Here is a 23,370-nt window from a genome sequence, read left to right on the forward strand (position 1 = left end):
AAAATTATGTTCTACCTCAGGATTCAGCGCACACCAAATTTGGAAATACCGCCCGGATCATACGATGTGTTAGTATTAAGATCTTGAACTGACTGCGGCCATGATTGGAAGGCAGTGCTGATCCTCATTGTGAGAACCACAAAGAAGGTTCTATGCAAACATTGAATTTCCATCTGGTCAAAACTTACCTCATTTCCACACAAACTGATGTTGAAAAAATGAAAGTATTTTGTTCCCCGTGATGTAAAGCTGGGTCCATTCATTAATGATCCCACACTGCTGAGATTGCGATAATCATACCTCAAGCTTTGGTTGTTGAAGGAAAGGGACAGAAGGCAATCGCTATAGCAAGCAGAATGATCCTGGAGGAAAAACAGCAAGAGAGGACAAGCATGTTAGGGAAGAGTCGCCACAGTTCCAATTCATGTCATCATTTTCTTGAACCGAAGGGAATAAGCACACTGAACTAGAAGTGGAGAAAGATCCAAGAGAATTCATTCACTGAATCACATATACCTCACATCCCCAACGGTAGGAAATTCTGACGAGGTCACTATAAATCAGTACTGAGACCTCAAATTATACCTCTTTAATACCTCTCTCTGGTACCTTTCACATGTGTGTCCCTCACCCATACGACAGCACTACTAGATGTCATGAAAAACCATACGTGACATTATAGCATAGATGTTTATTGAGTTGTGAATACAAAATAGTGGTAAGCATGGTTGACATAGTCTCTTGCTCTTATTTACCAATGTCATAACCGTATTATTCCAACAGATTCATGAGTGAATTTCAAAGTTGTTTGGTTTGTTTTAATGACCCTGCTACTAACACAGCCTCCAAGTTTCCATGAAGATCAACAAGGACCCTTGAAGTTCAGATATAAAAGGTCACCCTCATGGTCTGTAGGTTCTCTAGTTGGAAGAAGCCAACCCTTACCCAACAACTAGACCCCGTATTTCCCTACAATATTCCTGCTGAAATTAACTGGGCAGAGAAGGTGCCTATTTTATAAAGACGCATTCATGATTGTGTGAAATTATAAATTACTAGCAAACGTACTGCACAATTCACGCCTGAACTGAAGGCGTGGACATTACACCTGCTTCACAGCAGGTCCATGAACATTTTATAAAACGCATGCGCAAATAATTCTACCCACGCTCCACCCTGCAGCACAGGGGGTGGGAGCAGTTCTGTATAGCTTGCCAAAAAAACTTAGACACAAAAATGCAGGCAATATGATGGCACCAATTGCTATTCAATCCATTATAAAATACTAGCATAAGAGCGCATTAACGCACCAACAACTAGTAGCAGATATATTTATTTAGTCGTGACATTTATACTCAAAATAGACTCAAGTTCAATGTGGCCTACAAACAAACAAACAATAAAGTGAATAAAACAGAATATAACACAAATTACAATAAGTTCAAGAAGCAAATTAATACATGTAAAGTAAATAACCAGGGATTTAGACTATCTCAAGGACAAACAAATAATTAAAGGTGGATAGGTGAGAGCATAATTATGCAGGACTAGATGGGAAACGAGATTAAGAAAAGGGTGTGAGTAAAATTCAAACAGAGTTCTTTGTATTCAGAAAGGCCAGACTGAAGAAATTTGATTTTTGGAAGACTTCTGAAAGTTAGGTAATCACCTGTAAACTTAATTAATTTAGGATGAGTCGTAAAAGTTGGCACATACAAGCGTAACATGCCGTATTCTATAAACTTCATGTGACCCCCGCCCACATGCCTGCCCACACGTGCACCACCTTGCAGTTTCATGGTGAAGCACCTAGGTGCTACCTTACAGAATAATGCCCAAGTTCACTTACGTGCATAACTGCAATACAGGTGCCATGTGACACGTAACTGTATCCACGGAGCTAACCGGGCGAGCGATTTTGCACAGTGCCACTGTACAGGTAACACAGCAGCTTGAATTATTATTATTTATTGCATTTGTATCCCACCTTATCCCACCTATTTGCAGGCTCAAAGTGGCTTACATAGTTTTGTTACACACAGTTAATCCCGGATGTCAGGTACAATTATTGTTGTGCAGAGATTAATTAGGGGAAGAAGTAGAGAGAAGAAGGAAGGAATTGTGCATCCTTTTAGGTACAATTGTACATATCAGCATTTTACACACAGAGATTGAAGGTCCTGGATTTCAAAGGAACTAACTTTGCCGAGATGGGGGAATTTCTCAAGGAACAGTTAGCGGGATGGGAACAGCTGAAGGATGTAGAACAGCAATGGACGAGACTGAAAGAAGCCATATTAAAAGCGACTAACCTTTATGTTAGAAAATTCCATAAAAGGAAAAGAAGGCCTCTCTGGTACTCAAATGTAGTAGCTGAAAAGATAAGGGAAAGGAGGCTAGCCTTTGCACGTTATAAGACTCAGAAGATGAAGAGAGGACTTGAATAAGCGAAGAGAAGCTGGAAAAGCTATCAGGAAAGTGAAGCGGCAAATGGAAGAAAAGATAGCAAATACAGTAAAATTGGGGGATAAGACCTTTTTCAGATATGTAAGTGACAAGAGGAAGTGCCATAATAGCATTGTGAGGCTCAAAGCTGAGGGAGAGAAATATGTGGAAGATGAGGATAAAGATGAACTGCTTAACGAGCATTTTAGCTCTGTGTTCACGAATAAAAGACCGAGGGTAGGGCTGCAGAAAGCAAAGGCTAAAGGGGATGGATGTATGGTAGACCAAGACCCGTTTACGGAGGACTGTGTTCATGAGTAGCTTGCCAAACTAAAAGTAGACAGAGCAATAGCGCCTGATGGGATACACCCAAGGGTGCTTAAGGAACTTGGAGAAGTTCTGTCGGCTCCGCTGAGGGACCTCTTCAATGCTTCCTTAGAAACTGGAGTGGTCCCGGTGGACTGGAGAAGGGCGGATGTGGTTCCTTTGCACAAGAGTGGAAGTAAGGAGGAGGTTGGGAATTACAGACCTGTCAGTCTGACCTTGGTGGTGAGTAAACTAATGGAAACGCTTCTAAACAGGAGGATTGTGACATTTCTTGAACTACATGGAATGCGGGACCCAAGGCAGCATGGCTTCACTAGTGGCAGGTCGTGTCAGACGAATCTGTCTTCTTCGACTGGGTGACCAACAGTTGGATGTGGGAGGGGCGCTTGATGTGGTATACTTGGATTTCAGCAAAGCCTTTGACACGGTTCCACACAGGCGCCTGATAAATAAATTGAGCGCCCTCGGTATGGGACCTAGATTAACTGATTGGGTTAAAAATTGGTTGAATGGTAGGAGACAGAGGGAAGTGGTAAATGGAGCTTGCTCTGAAGAAAAGGAGGTCGTCAGTGGAGTACCGCAGGGATCGGACCTGGGGCCGGCTCTTTTTAACGTCTTTGTGAGCAGTAGTCCACTCAGAGAAATTGAAATACAGTGACTACCGCGGAGTAAAATGCCAAGTGATTGCACCAATTTGGTACCTGTAATCTGGATTGACCACTGTTGGAAACAGGAAGCTGGGCTTGATGGACCTTTGGTCTGTCCCAGTATGGCAATACTTATGTTCTACTACTACTACTACTTATGTTCTACTACTACTACTACTACTTATGAGTCTACTTATGTTCTACTACTACTACTACTTATGAGTCTACTTATGTTCTACTACTACTACTACTACTACTTATGAGTCTACTTATGTTCTACTACTTATGTTCTACTACTACTACTACTTATGAGTCTACTTATGTTCTACTACTACTACTACTTATGAGTCTACTTATGTTCTACTACTACTACTACTTATGTTCTACTACTACTACTACTTATGAGTCTATTTTGGATAGTACAATTTTTTTTTGGGGGGGGGGGCAATTATTATATGGCTGAAGTGGTTTAGTGGGTTTTGTGATATTTTTAAAAACCAACATATGTGCTTATGTGTCTAAATTTCCAACCCCCCTCCCCCCGCAATCTAAAGTGCCCTCACTAGACATACAACCCGAGCAGATTAGGTGAATTTCCTGCACTGGTACCTTGTTGCTTCTGCTGCCAGGCCCGCAGGGGATGCAGGCTTCCTTGCCATAGAGCTGGTGCACAGAGAGGTAGGTATTTGGGGGGCACTCCTTGCACTGGTTGCTTTCCTTTTCAATGTAGTGTCCAGGTGGGCAGGGGACACAGGAGGAACCAGACTGCTCCAAGCCCAGAGCACAGGCCCGGCACGTGGATGCGACCCCGTCGACAGCATTTGTGGATGTAATGGAGTAAATCTTCACCATATCCTTCACGTATCTTCTGCTCTGGAATAACAGAAAAGGGAAAGAAAAAGGTCTCAGAATAGAAGAGAAAATGCAAGTTACACTCTGGCCGTGAAACAAAAGTCATTTCTTACTTTCTTCACCGGTTCTTGCTCTCTGTTTCTAACTCTTTGCAAAGATTATAAGTCGTAAAAAATACCCTTTTACAGGGTTCAGGGAAATTCTTGATACAATCTGGATTTTGAGGATTTGGATTCAAACTGAAAAGTGAAATGGTACCTTCACGACCAACATGAATCCACAATGATGTAGTTATGTCCAAGGCTGAACTCTTCAAGAATAAGAATCTCGTTGTTTTTACGTGTTTTGATTGAATTTGTATCTTGTTTTTGTAAATCAAAATTATTCAACTCATCCCTACTTCATTCTTAGTTAACGTCTAGTTAGTGCGGTGTAAAAAGAGAGTAGCTACAAAAGTTTTATTCATGAATCAGAAAAATAATCAGCATCTCCATTCAGGAGAGAAGTTATCAACATGAGCTACAGGTTATTTTTCCACAAGTCATACTATTTTAGCACAGGGTTTCAGCGCATAAAACAGCACGACCTGTGGTAAAATAACCAACCTTAACGGTAGCCCACGTTGATAACTTCCCCCCTTAATGTGAAGAGTTTCAGTCTCTGGTAACCAGGTCTGATATTGTGATGTCATAATGCCTCATTTCACCAATAAGAACCAACCTCCTCAGTGATGTCACAATGGCTTGACTGTCATGTACTTCTATTACATATAGCAGTATATTAACTCAAATTTAACCAGAGCTGAGATTGTGATGTCATAACGCCTCATTCCACCAATAAGAACCAACCTCCTCAGTGATGTCACAATGGCTTGACTGTCATGTACTTCTATTACATATAGCAGTATATTAACTCAAATTTAACCAGAGCTGAGATTGTGATGTCATAACGCCTCATTCCACCAATAAGAACCAACCTCCTCAGTGATGTCGCAATGGCTTGATTGTCCTGTACTTGACTTTCTATTACATATAGCAGTGATTTAACTAGAGCTGAGATTGTGATGTCATAACGTCTCATTCCACCAATAAGAACCAACCTCCTCTGTGATGTCACAATGGCTTGATTGTCCTGTACTTGACTTTCTATTACATATAGCAGTGATTTAACTAGAGCTGAGATTGTGATGTCATAACGCCTCATTCCACCAATAAGAACTAACCTCCTCAGTGATGTCACAATGGCTCGACTGTCGTGTACTTCTGTTACATATAGCAGTATATTAACTCAAATTTAACCAGAGCTGATATTGTGATGTCATAACGCCTCATTCCACCAATAAGAACCAACCTCCTCTGTGATGTCACAATGGCTTGATTGTCCTGTACTTGGCTCACTTCTATTACATAAAGCAGTGATTTCAAGCTCTAGAAATTTCTTTTTTTCTTCAATTAAGGGAGGAAGTTATCAACCTGGGCTACCATTAAGATGTGTTATTTTACTCTTAAAACTCAGTTATTAGTAACTAGGTCTCATTGCATAAAATGAGATCAATTGTAAAATAGCATGAGTTAGTGGTAAAATGACCTGTCGTAACAGCAGCTCACATTGATAACTTCCCCATTAACAAAGTATCTTATTTCACTTTGTTTTGCTCAGACTAGATATAGAATCCTCTTATGATTAAACATCCTGGTAATTCCTTTTGTGATATATCCCGGTGTTCCCCCATCTATAATCACCAAACAGCGTAATTTCCTGGACAGTGTGACAGCCTCTCTGGACAGCTCTTGAGGCTGAGGCCAAGGTTGGCTTGGATATGCTTTATTATGATCTGATGATGACAATGGGGTACCTGGGGACCGAGATTGACTGTAGAACAAGGTGATTTTCAAAGATTGCCTAACTTACAAATAAAGGAGCCCAGAGGGACACCCAACACTGTTAAAACACATCACAAAAAAGCAGCAGAACAAGACAGGGGTCAACCAGAAGAGGTCAGAGACTGATGACACTGCAACCTGACCTCTGTGCAACAATCTGTAGGTGGGTGACCTCAGACCCAAGATTCCCAGTCTTAAAACATCTTGCTCAGGATAAATATGAATTCTGGTAAAAACTCAAAGCAATAATTTGCTGATTACTCAATGACCTACATCATGGAACTGATGAGTGGACTGAAATGGGTTACCCAGAAGCACAGCAAAACACCGGCTCAGGCATTTTGTCTGCTGTTGTACAATTACATAGTGTGATGTGACCAGAGCAAAGCATATCCAATGCTTACATCCTGCATCTGGTTGGTTCTTTGGAAGGCCCACGTGAACATGTATGTAGCGTTCTTGGAGACTATGTACGTGTAGGACTGCTTCTCCTTGCTTCCCGTCCATGACTCAACCACGCTGGTACTCTTCCGGTTCATATCCTGAAATCGTACCAGAGAGACAAATGTTAAAAAGGAAACAGAACTGTGTAGGGATGTTTCAGTTCACTCAACAGAAAGGACACAGCAATTGTATTTGAATGATGTTGTACTTCTGCCCATAAGCAGTGGAGGAGTGGCCTAGTGGTTAGGGTGGTGGACTTTGGTCCTGGGGAACTGAGGAACTGAGTTCGATTCCCAGCACAGGCAGCTCCTTGTGACTCTGGGCAAGTCACTTGCCCGCCGCATTGAGCCTGCCATGAGTGAGAAAGCGCGGGTTACAAATGTAACAAAAATAAATAAATAAAAAAGCTGGTTCTGGTGTTGTCTTATTTTCTACTTAACTCAAATCTTAGCACCTGGTACCATTCTCTTCTCTGCGTAATGCTCAATAAATTAGCAAACACGTAGACTTTCTGAAATTATGCATTACAGAAAACCAATCCCCACATCAAAATATTACCCAGATAACTGAATTGATATGGATGGGCTGGAGTCTAAATTTTAAGGGGCTTCGACATTGGCTTCAGAACGTTTAGTACAAGAACAGTGCTGGGCAGACTTCTAGGGTCTGTGCCCTGAGAATGACAAGGACAAATCAAACTCGGGTATAAAGTATCACATACCATGTAAAATGAGTTTATCTTGTTGGGCAGACTAGATGGACTGTTCAGGTCTTTATCTGCCGTCATTTACTATGTTACTCTTTGGGGTTCTACATGGAATGTTGCTACTAATTGGGATTCCAGAATCTTGTAACTCTTTAGGATTCCAGAATCTTCAGAACTTTTAGTACAAGAACAGTGCTGGGCAGACTTCTACGGTCTACGCCCTGATCGTGACTGAATAGATAGGGATGGGCTGGAGTGTAAATTTTAAGGGGCTTCGACGTTAGCTTCAGAACTTTTAGTACAAGAGTGCTGGGCAGACTTCTACAATCTGTGCCCTGAGACTGGCAAGAACAAATCAAACTCGGGTATAAAGTATCACATACCATGTAAAATGAGCTTATCTTGTTGGGCAGACTGCATGGACCGTACAGGTCTTTATCTGCCGTCATCTACTATGTTACTATGTTACCTAAATCTACTAGCACATAACTCAAAAGGGGGTGTGGCCATGGGCATCAAGGGCGTTCCAAAAAGTTACACACGCACTCTTACAGAATACCATCTCAGCGACCCTAACTTTGGCACCAGCATTTACGGCAGGTTTTAGCCAGCATAAGCCTAGTGCCTAAAGTCAGGAAGCAATTGGCGCTAAACGCAATTCTATTAAGTGTGCCTTCCCTTTGAGAAATAGCATTTACTGCCCTGATCTGGTCCTACAAAGATAAGTGTCTGATATGTGAAATTCCACTTTACCGGTTGCTGTCGGGAGAGAGAAGCAGTGTCTGAGCCACTCGATCATCTTAAGAGCTCCTGGTTAAACTCACAACAACCACTTGGAACCTGCATCGTGAACTCACCACCATGAAGTACAGCACACAATCCGTAGAGCAGACAGATTCAAAGACAAAAGTGACACGGCCCAGTTCCACCCCAGTCGCACCTGTCACCACCGTTGGGGGTCTGCTTGCCGGACGCATAATCAGCAAAAAAAGAAAAATGCACTCCTGAGTTAACCTCTTTGATATTAATGATCAAGCAATACCAATTTAAACCCAATGTTGAATAGGGTCTCTCTATAGTCGATGACCTAATGTATGTTACAATCCAATTTATTACTCAGGAACCTACATACAATACCATAATTTATTCTTCTTTACCACGTACGTATGCACATACATGTTATGTTCGATGTATGTTACCATGTATGTATACACCTTAACGCAATACCATCTGTAACTCTGCCCAGTAATGGCAACCGCCACTACGGCAAATGTAAGCCACATTGAGCCTGCAAATTGGTGGGAAAATGTGGGATACAAATGCTACAAATAAATAAATAAATATTTCAAGCAGGACTAATATTTCATTACAACTTCTCAAAGAATGAGACATGAACCAGTGAACTGTGGCTAATAAATTCAGAATGTACCATAGTAGCGTTACCACACAGTGGCAATTTATACCCCCTGCTTTTCCGGTCACTCATTTTCTATCAGAACTGCTGCCCTGTACCATTAAATCATTGAGGAAGTGCCTTATATCTCCCACTCACGAACGAAACAATCTGCTAAATCACTGAATATTTTCCTCTGCTCCCCCTTATGCCACATTGCTGTGCTCCTCCCTCCCCCCTTCCCCCTAAGCTCACTTGTGCCTCCCTTCTGTCCTCCTTCTTCTGAGCTCCTATGCGCCTCCCTCACACCATCCCTTGAAATATTGTGCACCTCCCACAAACCTCCCCGAGCTCCTGTGCGCCTCCCTCAGGCCTTCCTCTGAACTCCTGTGCACTTCCCTCCTGGCTCCCCCTGAGCTCCTGTGTGCCTCCTTCACTCCTCTCCCTGAGCTCCTGTTCACCTCCTTTCTGCCTCCCCCTGAGCTCACATGCGCCTCCCTCCTGTCCTCCTTCCTCTCAGCTTCCTGTGCACCTCCCTCCCGCCTCCAGATTTTTTGCCACAAGCACTGTTGCTATGGTGTGCCTCGTTACTGGTAACGCACACTGACACACTGGCTTTGAAAGATAGCACTGCTGTAAGGAAATCTTCTTGGTTGAAATTTTCCTCAGTTTCACAGGTCTGACTGCCCCCAGGAATCTCATTGTCTTCAGGATATACCTGAATCATCTGACTCCAAAAGCATAAGAGCTCATTACCCAAAACTCAAACATTGTAAACAAACATAATCACAATATTTATAGTCTTAGAGACATCTCCATTATCAAAACGTATTTTTGATGAAAGTATAGATAAATCAATATTTCCAAGACAGAATCCTTAGCTGTGTGTGTGTGTGGGGGGGGGGGGGGGGGTATGATGTAAAGCCTGGGATAAGCACAGAGGATCCTTAAATGGGGGGGGGGGGGAGTGACGGGTAAAGGCTGGGATATATACAGAAGATCCTTAGCTGTGGGGGGACTGGAGGGAGGGGGTAAAGTCATCATAGTCTAAGGCTGCCTATCTGTAATCAGACATTAAGATTAATTGAATAACTGAAGATTTTCTCACTTAAATCCTGGAATGTGCAAATTTAAGATCAGATAATCATTGTCGGAGCCTCCGGACCCACTCTGAATATGATCTCCAGCCACCTCCCAACCTGTGGGGAAAACAAACCATTTCATATTAAAATAGAAGACGAAGGTTGCTGAGAAAAAAGAGATGCCCTGAACCCAGAAAAGACACCCATAGTACACCCGACTGTTCCCAGGAAAGACATCCATGTGGCACAGGAGCATGAGTTGACACGCAGGGTCTGGGGCACAACCTAATTTCTGAGAAAGAAATTCACATACATCAGAAGCAGAAGCCAACATTGAATGAAACGCCTGACTTCCCCTTCCCAGAAAGACATTCACGTACGCCGGGGAGCAGGTGGTGATACGCCAGGTCCTGCGCTGGGGTAGGGTGCGCAACTTACCATTCATTCCATCGCACTTGGAATTCCCCACGTTGAAACATGACGTCTTCATGTTGGCGGGGAGAACGTTCCACCATTTGTACTCGAAACCTAGGACTGGCTCTGTACCAGCAGGACACGATCGGCACTCTACAAGAAGGAACAAGGGACAGGAGCTGAGTCTAGGTGTTGACGTCTCTCCTGGACAAACGAATTTACATCTGACTACTCCCAAGAATTAAGACAAGCTTCAAAGAATCAGACCTCTGGTGCCAAAGCTCTGACATGGCAGATAACAGGTCAGTTCTCTCTCCAAGGACACAAAAAAACATTTAGGGGTCGATATTCAAAGCAATTTCAACGGCTAAAAATGGCTCCTTTCTGTTTAAATTGCTTGTCTTTTTTTTTTTTTTAGGCTGCTAAGTATATTAGTGATTTAATGAAATTTGGAGCTTTCTATAAGCCCTTTCCAGGACTAACCGGGTATATTCAGCAGCAGTTAACTGGATGGCGCTATTAAAAATGCCCAGTTTGCGTCTAAACTGAAACAGATATTTTATGGGCATTCCAGGGGTGCAGTGACCACTTAGCTTGTCCTGAAAACTTTCCTTACAGTCTAAAGCAACTTAAGAGATCACATGTGTCAGCTCTTCACAGCAATCCTAATGAATTCAGGTACTAAGACATGTTACCATTTACCTCACCCAACCCCCCTAATCAGTGTACCCCAAAAGTAATTTATTAAATCCCCGATAGTTGCGAGCCCTGTACAGCTAAAAGACAATCTCACCGTGGGTCCCCTCAGAGTATGTTCCATGGGGGCAGGGCGAGCAGGAAGAGGAGCCATTGTTGTAGAAGCCGGGATTGCAGGGCGGACATGTCTTCCTCTCTCCAGAGGGAGGGAGTTTAAACGAGTGCGGAAGATCGTCCCGGCAGATCTTCGGTTCTATCCACTTGTACATGACCTGTGTCTGCAAAAGAAGCACAAGAATCCCAGTCTTAAAGGACAGCCAATGATGATGCTTCTCTCTAGTAAGTCATGCTCTACGATCCCTCCCTCCCTTTCTCATTATCTCTTCCCTTCCCCAGTGCCCCCGGAAGCAGGCCATCTTTGGAACAGGTTTGCAAATAACCTCTCATAGAGGAATCCCATTGGCTCACGCAGAGAACGTTCTGATGTTATTTGTAATATTCTTGTTCGGAAAGACACCCCCAGAGCAGGGGCGTATCTGAAAGTCGGCGGTAGCAGGGGCCGAAGCCAGAGTGAGGGGGCACATTATAGCCCCCCCCAGCCGCCGCCGCCGCCATTTCCGACCCCCCCCCCCCGCCGCCGTCGCCGTGGGTACCTTTGCTGGTGGGGGACCCCAACCCCCACCAGCCGAGGTCCGCTTCCTCCTGCCGCTGCGAGGTTTTTTAAGTTCTTCATCGGGATTCGTCCTCCGTCACTCTGTGCTGCTGTTCAAAGAAGCTGCTAGCTGAATGCAGTTTCAGACTGAGTCTGACGTCGCTGCTGCACGTTGTACATGAGTCTGACGTCCTGCACGTACAACGTGCAGCAGCGACGTCAGACTCAGTCCGAAACTGCATTCAGCTAGCAGCTTCTTTGAACAGCAGCACAGAGCGACGGAGGACGAATCCCGATGAAGAACTTAAAAAACCTCGCAGCGGCAGGAGGAAGCGGACCTCGGCTGGTGGGGGTTGGGGTCCCCCGCCAGCAAAAGTACCCACGGCGGCAGTAGGGGGGTCCAGGGCGAAATCTGCGGGGGCCCAGGCCCCTGTGGCCCCACGCAGATACGCCCCTGCCCCAGAAACTCAGGGGACTGTGGAGGCAAAATTTCACAACGCAGTCAAAAGTCTGAGGCCGAGTCACATCACAGGACACTTTGAATCTATTTGTACAAGGCTGACAGGAAAACCAGGTAGGAGGGAGAGAGAATAAGAGCACAAGGGCCTTCTCTTAGGCCTCAGGCACAAAAGTCCATTTATGGTTTATGTTTTCGTGTTTTGACAGTATTCTAATCAGCCCCTTATACTACAAATTAGTTTCCCAGACCTCTTAATAAAATCAGACTTCCCAGCCAAAGTCATTCCAGAGGGAAAAACCTGAAATGAAATCTTGCATACACCCGATAACGTGCCCCACGACCCAAGGTGAGCACAGTTGGGCCCACAACCGAGCCTTCAAGTCGAAGTGCTATGTCGAGTCCAGCAAAGATGGACAATTATAGAACACTAGCTCAGCCCTGGATTGCTGCACCTAATGTTTACGCAACTGCGGTTACACCAGCCATAGATCTGCAGTGCACGATTTAAATACCACAATGCTTCCCATAGTCTCTGCTCCATCCCTGGTCGTGCTCCATACCATCATCACAAACTGAGACCTTGCTATGTAGTTCTAACCAGATCTCAGGGTCAGTGGCGTAGCTACATGGGGCCACGGGGGCCTGGGCCCCCCCAAAAAATGTCTTTTGGGTCCTTGGTTTTGCAGACGGGGGTTCCCAACCCCACCAGCTGAAGCCTTCATCTAGCGCTGGTCTCTGGCGCTGCTGCATTGCCTGCCCTACTCTCTCTTCCCCTCATGTCCCGCATGCTCCTTTAGAGTGAAATAGGATGTGAAGGGAAGAGAGAGCAGGGCAGGCAACGCGGAGGTGCCAGAGACCGGCGCTGGACGAAGGCTTAAGCTGGCAGGGGGGTTGGGGACCCCCGCCAGTCAAGGTATTTACGGTGGCAGTGGGTGGGGAGCGGCAGGGCAACAAGGTGGCGGCAGACCAAAATGTGTCCCCCCGCCTCGGGCTCTGGCCCCCTCCTACCGCGAGGTCTGGCTACGCCCCTGCTCAGGGTATGTCAGAAGTGTAAAGAGTCTGGAATCAGCGATGTCCTAGTTCTGGTATTCTACCTTGGGAAGCATCTCACATTGATTGAAAATGCTGCTGTAACCCAGCCCGGCCTCTTGAGGTTGTCAGGAAGGCAAACAGGACATCCCTGCAACAGCTCCAAAACTCACCTTCCCCTCCGTGTCGCATGGCGTGTGAATCTGAAAGAAGTCCTTACTGGTGCAGGCTGGGCGCTCTTTGCACATACTGGATCCTTCCTCTGAAATGAAAAAGTAGCCCTCAACTTCCAAAACAAGAAAGCAGTTTCACATACTAGTGAAAAGAACAAGCAAGGATGAGCAAGGTCTGGGCCAGTTCTCTTTCAGGAGAAAGTGGTTTACACCACTGCTGCTACATCTGAGGATAAGAATCATTTTCAATCCACACAGGGGATAGATTAGAAGCACATCTCACACACGTAGTGAAGAGAGGGTTGATAGCATCATTCATTCTGACCACTTAGCAGAAATATCCACCAAATGACGGTCGATGTGCAGCCCCAGGCCAACTGCAGAAAGGGTATAGTGAAGCTTCACATCCAACTCTGAGCTTGTGTGAACCAAAACTTAACACTGAAAGCCATTTCCATGGGAAAAACGCTTTACCCCAGAAATGCAGGGCCGTGCCTAGGGTCTCTGGCGCCCCCTGCAGACTATCAGTTGGTGCGTGCGCCTCCCCCCGGACCTGCCTGGCTCCAAGGTGCATGGAAGAGCTAGGCGATGCAAAAGAGCCGAGCGCTGATCCCCAAGCTGCCGTCTGGGGCGCGATGGATGAAATGGCTGGGTTTGGCCTGCAAAGGAGGCTCTGAGCATACTTCTCAGTCAGCCTGAGCCTCCTCCGCTCCATCCCCGATTCCCCGGTGCTTTAAATTTACCTCGCTCCGCCTCCGACGTCTGCGCAGTGTCAGTGAAAGCACTGCCTGTCTGACGTCTCTCCACCAGCCTTCCCTTTGCTCGTTCGTTCCCTCTGTGTCCTGCCTTCATCTGACGTCATTTCCTTGAGGGCGGGACACAGAGGGAATGAACGAGCGAAGGGATGGCTGGTGGAGAGACGTCAGACAGGCAGCGCTTCCACTGATGCTGCGACTGCTCGTTCGTTCCCTCTGTGTCCTGCCTTCTTCTGACGTCATTTCCTTGAGGGCGGGACACAGAGGGAATGAACGAGCGAAGGGATGGCTGGTGGAGAGACATCAGACAGGCAGCGCTTCCACTGATGCTGCACAGACGTCGGAGGCAGAGCGAGGTAAATATAAAGCGCCGGGGATTCGGGGATGGAGCGGAGAAGTAAGGTTTTTGTTTTTTTTAATACAACTCGACGGTGCGGCACCCTTGAAGGCAGGCACCCCCTGCGGCGCTTACCCCGCTTACCGTGTTGGCACGGCCCTGCAGAAATGAATTTCACAATTTTTCCTACCCCTACCCGGTGTCCAGGGAAAGTACATTTCTTCTTCCACAGTGTCCAGAGATGTTGCTGGGGGTTACGTTAGGGCAGACATTAAACAACGAGTACAACTCTGTCCTTCCAAGACTACACACCTTACTCTAGCTATGAAAGGGACAATTCTACGAGCGCCCGCACACATTTAGGTGCCGACGCTATGACATCAATTATAGAACACTAGCTCAGCCCTGGATTGGCGCACCTAATGTTTACGCAACTGCGGTTACACCAGCCATAGAGCTGGTGGTACCTGTGGTCGCAGGGACATGCGTAACTTACAGAATTCTGTTCTGTGACATTGCATAAGAGGGAGGTACAGCCACACCCGCCCAAGCTCCGCCCATATCCACGCCCCTTGCATTTACACAATCCGTTATGATCAGTGGCGTAGCTACGTGGGGCCAGGGGGGCCCTGGACCCCCCTGCCAACGACCTTCTCAACACCCCCTCCCGTCGTCGCCTGCCTTTGCTGGCGGAGGACCCCAACCCCCGCCAGCCGAGGTCCTCTTCTTCCCGCAAAAGACTTCCTTCTGTTTCTGAAGGACGTCAGAAACAGAAGGAAGCCTTTTGCGGGAAGAAGAGGACCTTGGCTGGCGGGGGTTGGGGTTCCCCGCCAGCAAAGGTAGGCAATGGCGGGGTGGCAGCGGGAGGGGGGGGTCGAGAGGGTCATCGGCGGGGGGGGGGGCAAAGTTGGTGGTGGCAGCGGCGGGATCGGCAATGGCGGGGGGGGTCGGTGGCGCCAGGGGAGGGTTAAAATGTGCCCCCTCACCTCGGGCTCTGGACCCCTCTCCCATCGAAGTCTGGCTACGCCCCTGGTTATCATCTGCACTAAGCTCGTATTCTGCAAAGGGCATTCTGCTCAGCACAAACACTCCCGTCTGCCGAAAGCTGGTGTAAATACTGGCAACCCACTGAAGGCAGTTAAGATGCACAAATGCAGACATTCTACAACTCTGTGCCTAAATTGTGGGACCACCCCTGACCCGCCCATGCTCCTCCCATGGCCACGCCCCCTTTGGACATCTAGGTGCACATTTATAGACTAACCCTCAAATTCTATAAATGGTGCCTTAAGTTGTGCACACTAACTTGGCCGCATGACCAAATTGCGCACACAACTTAATTAACAACCCAATCAGTGACAATAATTGGTATTTAACAACCAATTAGTGGCACTAATTGGCTTTAATTGGAATTTACATGCACAACTTTCTAGGTATATTCTGTAACGCGGGTCGCATAAATTCTAATGTGGACAGTTGAAAAGGGGGCATGGGCGTGGGCATGGAATGGGCGGGTTGTGGGCATTTCAAAAACCTATGTGCACTATTATGGAATCCACCCGATCTGCGCCTAACTTAGGCGCAAGTATTTAGGCCTGGGTTTAGGTGGCCTAAATGGGTACGCCTCAATTTTAGATGCAAGAACAGCACTTGAGTGTATTCTATAAACTACGTGTAACTTTAGGCATAGTTTATAGAATCACACTAACCGTGTGGTTTTACGGCACCGATTGTTAAGGTGCCATGTATAGAATTTCCCCCCTATATAACTGCACAGAACTCCTAATCACCGCCAATTAAGTGCTTGTTAACGCAAATAATTGATTGTTCTCACCTAATTAGCTAATTCATTTACATGTGGTTCTAGGATACAGAATCCAGGGATCTAGCACTTACGCGCACTCTTACAGTACAGTGCTTAGGCGCCATGCATGCTTATTTTCAACATTTTTATTGATGACTTCACAATATCCATTACATATCCAATTATACATAATAACTGCTTGCCAGTCCAGGTACATGTTCAATACAATAAAAGTTGTCATCATACTTTTGGTTCCCTCTTTTTCTCCCCTCCGCCCCCCTCTCCATAAGGCCCCATGCATGCTTTTACGCACATTAAGCGCTAGTATTCTGTACATTTACAAATGAAAGGGGGCACAGAAAACACAAGTTGCTCAGCTATAGAATCACCCATAAACTGTACCCACAGAAAAAAGGACACTTAGGTAACTTTCGCAGTGACGCTATGTCTGTACCTTCACTTTGAAAACTGTCTCAGTACCATCTGCGGGCTTTGCAATAACATGAGCAGCGCACAGACTTTCTCAAAGTATTTCAGGAAAAGCTCTACATCTGCAGCTTCTGCAAAATAAAACCAGACTCTCCCCTCAGAGGCTTAGGACAGTGGATGTGGGTCCATCCAAGTTGCAGGCAGTAAGGCGGAGCCGCAGTCTACATCCATGCAGCTGTCAGATCTGCCGGTCCTCTGCCCCGGAACAGGAAGCTGACGTCAGAGGGACAGGGAACCAGCAGAGCCAACAGGCACATGCATGTAGACTGCAGCTCCGCACCTGCTCGATGCCCCCCCCCCCCCTTATTGTTTTGTGTGGGGCAGTGACGCACCTGGAGGAAGGGTTGCTTCGCCCCAGGTGGCAACCAAGCTAGGTATGCTACTGTCTTTACTGACTGGGGTGACGCACAGAAGTGCAGACGGTCAGAATGTAAATTTTCTGATCCTAAGAGGCAGCTGTGCACTGTCACCCCGCAGAAAAACAGAAGAAACCCAAGAAAGTGAGTGAGATAAGCCAAAGCCAATTCCCTTTACTGAGCTTAAGAACATTTTCAAATTAAGGCTTCTGAGACAACCAAAGTCTCTCCTCAAGTAATGAGCACCTGCAAACCAAAGAGGGGCCATTGTGATTACAGGAGGTAAACTCACTGAATTAGGTTCTGGAGCTAATTGTGTGGCAAGAGAATTAAAAATTCCTCCAATCACTAAAGGAAAAAAACATGTCCTGCTGTGATCAACTCACCCCCGGTATTAGCCACACATCAAACTACTGGACTATGTTCCAAAATGAATTGGAGGTTCCCAGCTGTAAAATGAGCACATCTGGAAAAGCACGCACCTGCATACTGTGTGGCCTCATCACATCTGGAGCATGAAGTGGCCCCTTTCTCCGAGTAGGTGTTCCTTGCACAGATTTTACACGAGGAGGAGCCCGGCTCCTCACTGAATGTGCCGGGTTTGCAGGGGAAACACTCCGACGTGTACAAAACTCCTAACAGATAATAATTATAAGAATCACAATACAGTTTACGTTTCAGTAATTCAGACACATAAGCGCAGCCACCTCTGGGATGGAGAACCAGCTCACACATATCTACTTCCCCCATCACATGAACCAGTGTCTAGGAAAGGAACATTATCTGTCACCCAACTAGAACAACGGGACAAAACGTGACCTACCCAAGGAGGGGATCTGAACTCTGACACCCAAGTCCTCAGATGTTAAACTGAATTACTCATCTCTTCCATATCTGAGCTTGAAGTGAGTTACAAATTCAAGTGCACAAGTTATTTCTAACTTATTTTATAATTCACTCTATCATTCAGGAACTTCAATGCAATACCACTTTGTATTCTACTGTACCATTTATGCGCCTTAATGCAATACCACTTGTATTTCTCTATCCAGAAATGGTGATCACCATTACGGCATAAAGTAAGCCACATTGAGCCTGCAAATTGGTGGGAAAATATGGGATACAAATACAACAAATAAATAAATAAATAAACAATCCAGCTTATAATTGAAAAAGAAAAACACCTATGTTGCGACCCAAATCGGGAGATAGACGTTTATCTCACAAAAACAAATAAAGCGGTATAATCGAAAGCCGAATTTGGACGTTTTCAACTGCACTCCGTCGTGGATGCGGACAAAGTTGATGGGGGCGTGTCAAAAGCGTGGTGAAGGCGGAACTGGGGCGTGGTTATCGGGCAATCAGAGATGGGCGCCTTTCGCCGATAATGGAAGAAAAATATGCGTTTTTAGCGAGAATTTAGGGCACTTTTCCTGGACCCTGTTTTTCCACGAATAAGGCCCCAAAAAGTGCCCTAAATGACCAGATGACCACTGGAGGGAATCGGGGATGACCTCCCCTGACTCCCCCAGTGGTCACAAACCCCCTCCCACCACAAAATATGCCGTTTCACAACTTTTTATTTTCACCCTCAAATGTCATACCCACCTCCCTGGCAGCAGTATGCAGGTCCCTGGAGCAGTTGTTAGGGGGTGCAGTGGACTTCAGGCAGGTGGACCCAGGCCCATCCCCCCCTACCTGTTACAATTGTGCTGCTTAATGCTTAGTTGTCCAACCCCCCCCCCAAACCCACTGTACCCACATGTAGGTGCCCCCCTTCACCCCTTAGGGCTATAGTAATGGTGTAGACTTGTGGGCAGTGGGTTTTGAGGGGGATTTGGGGGGCTCAACACACAAGGGAAGGGTGCTATGCACCTGGGAGCTCTTTTACCTTTTTTTTTGTTTTTGTAAAAGTGCCCCCTAGGGTGCCCGGTTGGTGTCCTGGCATGTGAGGGGGACCAGTGTACTACGAATCCTGGCCCCTCTCACAAACAAATGCCTTGGATTTATTCGTTTTTAAGCTGGGCGCTTTCATTTTCCATTATCACTGAAAAACAAAAACGCCCAGTTCACAAATTGTCGAATAAAACATGGACGTCTATTTTTTTCCAAAATACGGTTCGGTCCGCCCCTTCACGGACCCGTTCTCGGAGATAAACGCCCATGGAGATAGACGTTTTCGTTCGATTATGCCCCTCTATGACACCCAAGTCCTCTGTCATAAAAAAGGGTTTATAAAAAGACAACTGGGCATCTATTTGTAGTTATAAAATAGTTATTTAACTGTGGAAACTGTGGCTACATTTCCTGGAGCAGTTCTATCATTTTAAGTATGTGCACAGATTCACGTATGTACTTCCCAATCTATGAGTGGACATGCTCACACACTGCCCAAACTCCATCCCTGTCTACCATCATGTCCAAAGTGGGTATTTTTACACCGGTCAGGATTTAAGAAGAGGCTCCAGTGGAACATAAAGGACTTTATCAAACCCTCCTTCTTCAATATTCCTCTGTTTCTAAACACAGGCATACACAGAAAAGAGCACCTCGTACTAATCAGTGTTCCTGAGGAAACTTCCGGTCAGTCACAGTCCATTCACACACAGGATTTAATTTATCTGCCTTGCAATCCCAGCCTTGCCCACTGGGTGTCACCAAACACTAACATTTGGTGCAGTTCAAGCTGCAGTACTGTACATGAACCCTGGGAGGGTGGGATATCCTGTGTATATTCATTTATTTCCTATCATTATTCACTTGATAGCTTTATGTTCATTTGTTTCAAGCTATTATGAAAAAAAAATGTTCAGGGATCTGGCAAAATGAAACCGGAGCATAAGAGAGGTCGCATACACACACTCCATGTAGATAACCACAGACAGATAGCACTATGGTCAGATCATCCCATCCTGCCTCCCACAACATCCGGTCCCGGTTACATGGAAGCGCCTGGCAGATCTTCCCTCTTAACTCATCCCTGGAAGTAAAAGCTGCCGATTTCCCCAAGTAGGGTTACCATACGCCCGGATTTGAGGACATGTCCGGGCGTCCGGACGGGTTTTGGCCAGCCTGCCCATTTGTCCGGATTTCTGGACAAATGGGCGGGCTGACGCTGACATGCGGGCGGGTGGTGGACCTACCCTCCCCTTACTCACGATCTTCCCTGGTGGTCTAGTGACTTTGGGGCAGGAAAGAGCCCCCTCTTTCCTGCCCTGCATCCTATGGGCGGGCTGAGGTGCAGGCGGGCGGCAGACCTCCCCTCCCCTTACTCACGATCTTCCCTGGTGGTCTAGTGACTTCGGGGCAGGAAAGAGCCCCCTCTTTCCTGCCCTGCGCACTGCTCTGCATCCTGCATGCTGCCTGTGACGGTCTCGGCGAGATTCAAAACGGCCGCCGAGAATTGAAGTCTTGCAAGGCTGCTTCAATTATCGGCGGCCATTTTGAATCTCGCCCTCACAGGCAGCATGCCAGCATACAGGAGCGCGCAGGGCAGGAAAGAGGGGGCTCTTTCCTGCTCCGAAGAAGTCACTAGACCACCAGGGAAGATAGTGAGTAAGGGGAGAGGTGGTGTCGGGGCCGGGGGGAGGGGAGGTGAGGTGAGGGGGTGACCAGGGGGAGGGGAAAATGTGACAGGGGGCAGGGCGAGGTGCGACAAGGGGTGGGGTGAGGTGTGACAAGGGGCGGAGAGAGGGCGTGAAATGGGGCGGTGCATGGGCGGGGCAAGTGTCCTTTTTTTTTTTTTTTTTTTAAGGACAAAAAATGGTAACCCTATCCCCAAGTCCACCAGGCTGGCAACTGTTACCAGATCTCTCCTCCAGAAACTTGTCTAAACCTTTTTTTTAAATCAACCTACCCTACCAGTCACATCTTTCGGCAGCAGATCCCACAGCTCAGCCATGGGTTTACTGGGAAAGAAAATAAGCTCTTAAATTGCTTTTACATTGTTGGTAATGTTTATTGCCAATTTTACACTGAGGTTTCCTAGTGGCAACACAACCCATTCACTTAGTAAACAGACCCTTTATTGGTTCTTTCATGTACAATTACCTTCTAATCTGCCTTGAACTAATTTGATTAAGTGGAAAATAAGTATCCAAATTAAATTCAGTACCTCTGAGTTTCACCGCATGGCCCTCAGTCCTATATGAAAGGTTGGAAGTGGAATCTGTTTATTTACCCAATCTCATAGTAACATAGTAGATGACGGCAGATAACGAACTGTACGGTTCATCCAATCTGCCCAACAAGATATGTATAACTTGATCATGATTTCTCCTTGCTGTTTTCAGGGCATAGACTGTAGAAATCTGCCCAGCACTGACCTTGTTCTCCAGCTACTGAAGCTCAATCTGTCCAGTCATGATCAGGGCACAGACCACAGAAGTCTGCCCAGCAAATGCTGGTGTTGCCACCTAAGCCCCGCTAAGCTCGATTGGTTCCATGCCTTCTATACAGGATTCCTTTGTGTTTATCCCAACGTATTTTTGAATTCCGTTACTGATTTCATCTCCACCACCTCCCGCAGGAGGGCACTCCAGGTATCTATCACCCTAAGTACATAAGTACACAAGTATTGCCATACAGGGAAAGACCAAAGGTCCATCAAGCCCAGCATCCTGTTTACAGCAGTGGCCAATCCAGGCCACAAATACCTGGCAAGATCCCAAAAAAGTACAAAACATTTTATACTGCTTATCCCAGAAATAGTGGATTTCCCCCAAGACCATTTAATAATGATCTATGACTTTTCCTTTAGGAAGCCGTCCAAACCTTTTTAAAACTCCGCTAAGCTAACCGCCTTGACCACATTCTCTGGCAACGAATTCCAGAGTTTAATTACACATCTCTGTGAAAAAGTACTTCTTCCTCCCTGTCATCTCTTCTCCAAGCTGTAGAGTCTTCACCTGTTTAGTACATTTTGTTAACGAGAAAACTAAGTAATGAAGACCATTTCTTTGTGCTACAGAACAATCAAACATATAAACGGCGAGTGACCGTACTCACTCGCAAATGCGCAGTAGAGACTTCCCTGTCTGTCCTGCCCCCGCGTCAATACGTGATGACGGGGGGGGCAGGACAGAGAGGGAAACTGTGCGAAGGGGAGGGAACCGCCGAGGTCGCCACCACTACCCCCCCCCCCCGAGGTCGCCGCCACTCGTCCCCCCCCCCCCCCCCGGAGTCGCCGCTGCCGCCACCCCTCCACCTGGCCGTCTCTTCGCTATTCAACTTACATCTCCGCAGCAGGCAGATCAGCTGAGCTGCCGTTGGCCTTCCTTCCCTGCCTGTGTCCCGCCCTCGTTGACGTTACGTCACACGAGGGCGGGACACAGGCAGAGAAGGAAGGCCGATGGGACCTCAGCTGATCTTTGCCTGCTGCGGAGATGTAAGTTGAATAGCGAAGAGAAGGGCCGGGTGGAGGGGCGGTGGGGGCGGCGAACCACCAGCCCGTTTTAACGGGCTCAATGGCTAGTGTGTAAAGAAAAGTCCACCAAGAGACACAGACTCAACCTTTCCAGCAATCACATCATCTGCTTTGTTTCAAGTCCCAAAATTAAAGCCCCCCCCCCCCCGTTCCTCCAAAGTGTGCGTTTCATACCTTCAATCGTAATGTTCTTCACCAGGACCGGCTTCACCACTTTGGACCCCAGTAGAATCCCAGTAGTCCTCCAGTACAAAATGTTGGTGCCGGATTTCAGGGTTACCTGCAGCGACAGGGCGAGATATGGACTTAACTGCCGTGTCTGGAATCAAACTGCACAGCCACTGAACAAATCCTGCTGCCTCCATGTAAGACTGCGATGGTTCTGGTACGCCTTCCAAAGAGAGTTTGGGACCCTCAGCATTTTCTGTTTCCCTCTTCTCAGGAGGTACGAACACCTGGAGGAGATCTGGTCAGTACCAGAACCAGGCCCTGGGGTCACCTGATGTTCATTTATGTACTTCAAAATAAAAATCAAGAAACATGTGGAGCATGAGGACAACTCCAGATGAGCAGCAAAGAGTGTAGCAGGGGCCTAACGTTACAAGATCCAGAATTAGGAAAAGAAGGGCTGATCATTTTCTCTAGGAGATTAATCAGAACAGTTTCTCCTGAGGCCCTCAGCTCAGCTATGCCAGAGCAGAAAGCGGCATCAGACCCAAGGCCTCAGCTTACCGATGGGAACATCAGACCTGGGGCCATCAGCTCAGGTTAAAAAATGGGGCCTCAGCTTAGCCTCCGTCAGAACCAAGAGTACAACTGGACCTAGTTGGAGTATTTCTGCAATGACCTGCAGGGGTTAGTTTAGGGTCTTATTTTTATTTATTTAGATTTAGCTCTCACCTTTTCAGTAGTAGCTCAAGGTGAGTTACACTGGGTGTTTCCCTGTGCCCGAAGGATTTACAATCTAATTTTGTATCTAAGGCAATGGAAGGTTAAGTGAC

At 46.6% G+C, this 23,370-nt stretch overlaps 1 protein-coding gene across 1 annotated transcript in view; it reads right to left on the reverse strand.

The window, feature by feature from the left end:
• Positions 1-23,370, reverse strand: part of KIAA1324L (KIAA1324 like) — an 80,056-nt gene that overhangs the window by 19,384 nt on the left and 37,302 nt on the right. Inside the window, exons 6-15 of the mRNA XM_030216604.1 lie at positions 22,544-22,649; positions 17,427-17,579; positions 13,204-13,292; positions 10,987-11,167; positions 10,218-10,346; positions 9,806-9,896; positions 8,162-8,264; positions 6,559-6,696; positions 4,029-4,292; positions 189-362 (exon numbers count right to left, since the gene is read on the reverse strand). Of these exons, the coding sequence (XP_030072464.1) occupies positions 189-362; positions 4,029-4,292; positions 6,559-6,696; positions 8,162-8,264; positions 9,806-9,896; positions 10,218-10,346; positions 10,987-11,167; positions 13,204-13,292; positions 17,427-17,579; positions 22,544-22,649 (1,428 nt within the window). The remainder of the gene's footprint in view (positions 1-188; positions 363-4,028; positions 4,293-6,558; positions 6,697-8,161; positions 8,265-9,805; positions 9,897-10,217; positions 10,347-10,986; positions 11,168-13,203; positions 13,293-17,426; positions 17,580-22,543; positions 22,650-23,370) is intronic.

This window comes from Microcaecilia unicolor, chromosome 10 (genome assembly GCF_901765095.1).
Source record: "Microcaecilia unicolor chromosome 10, aMicUni1.1, whole genome shotgun sequence".
NCBI lineage: Eukaryota > Metazoa > Chordata > Amphibia > Gymnophiona > Siphonopidae > Microcaecilia > Microcaecilia unicolor.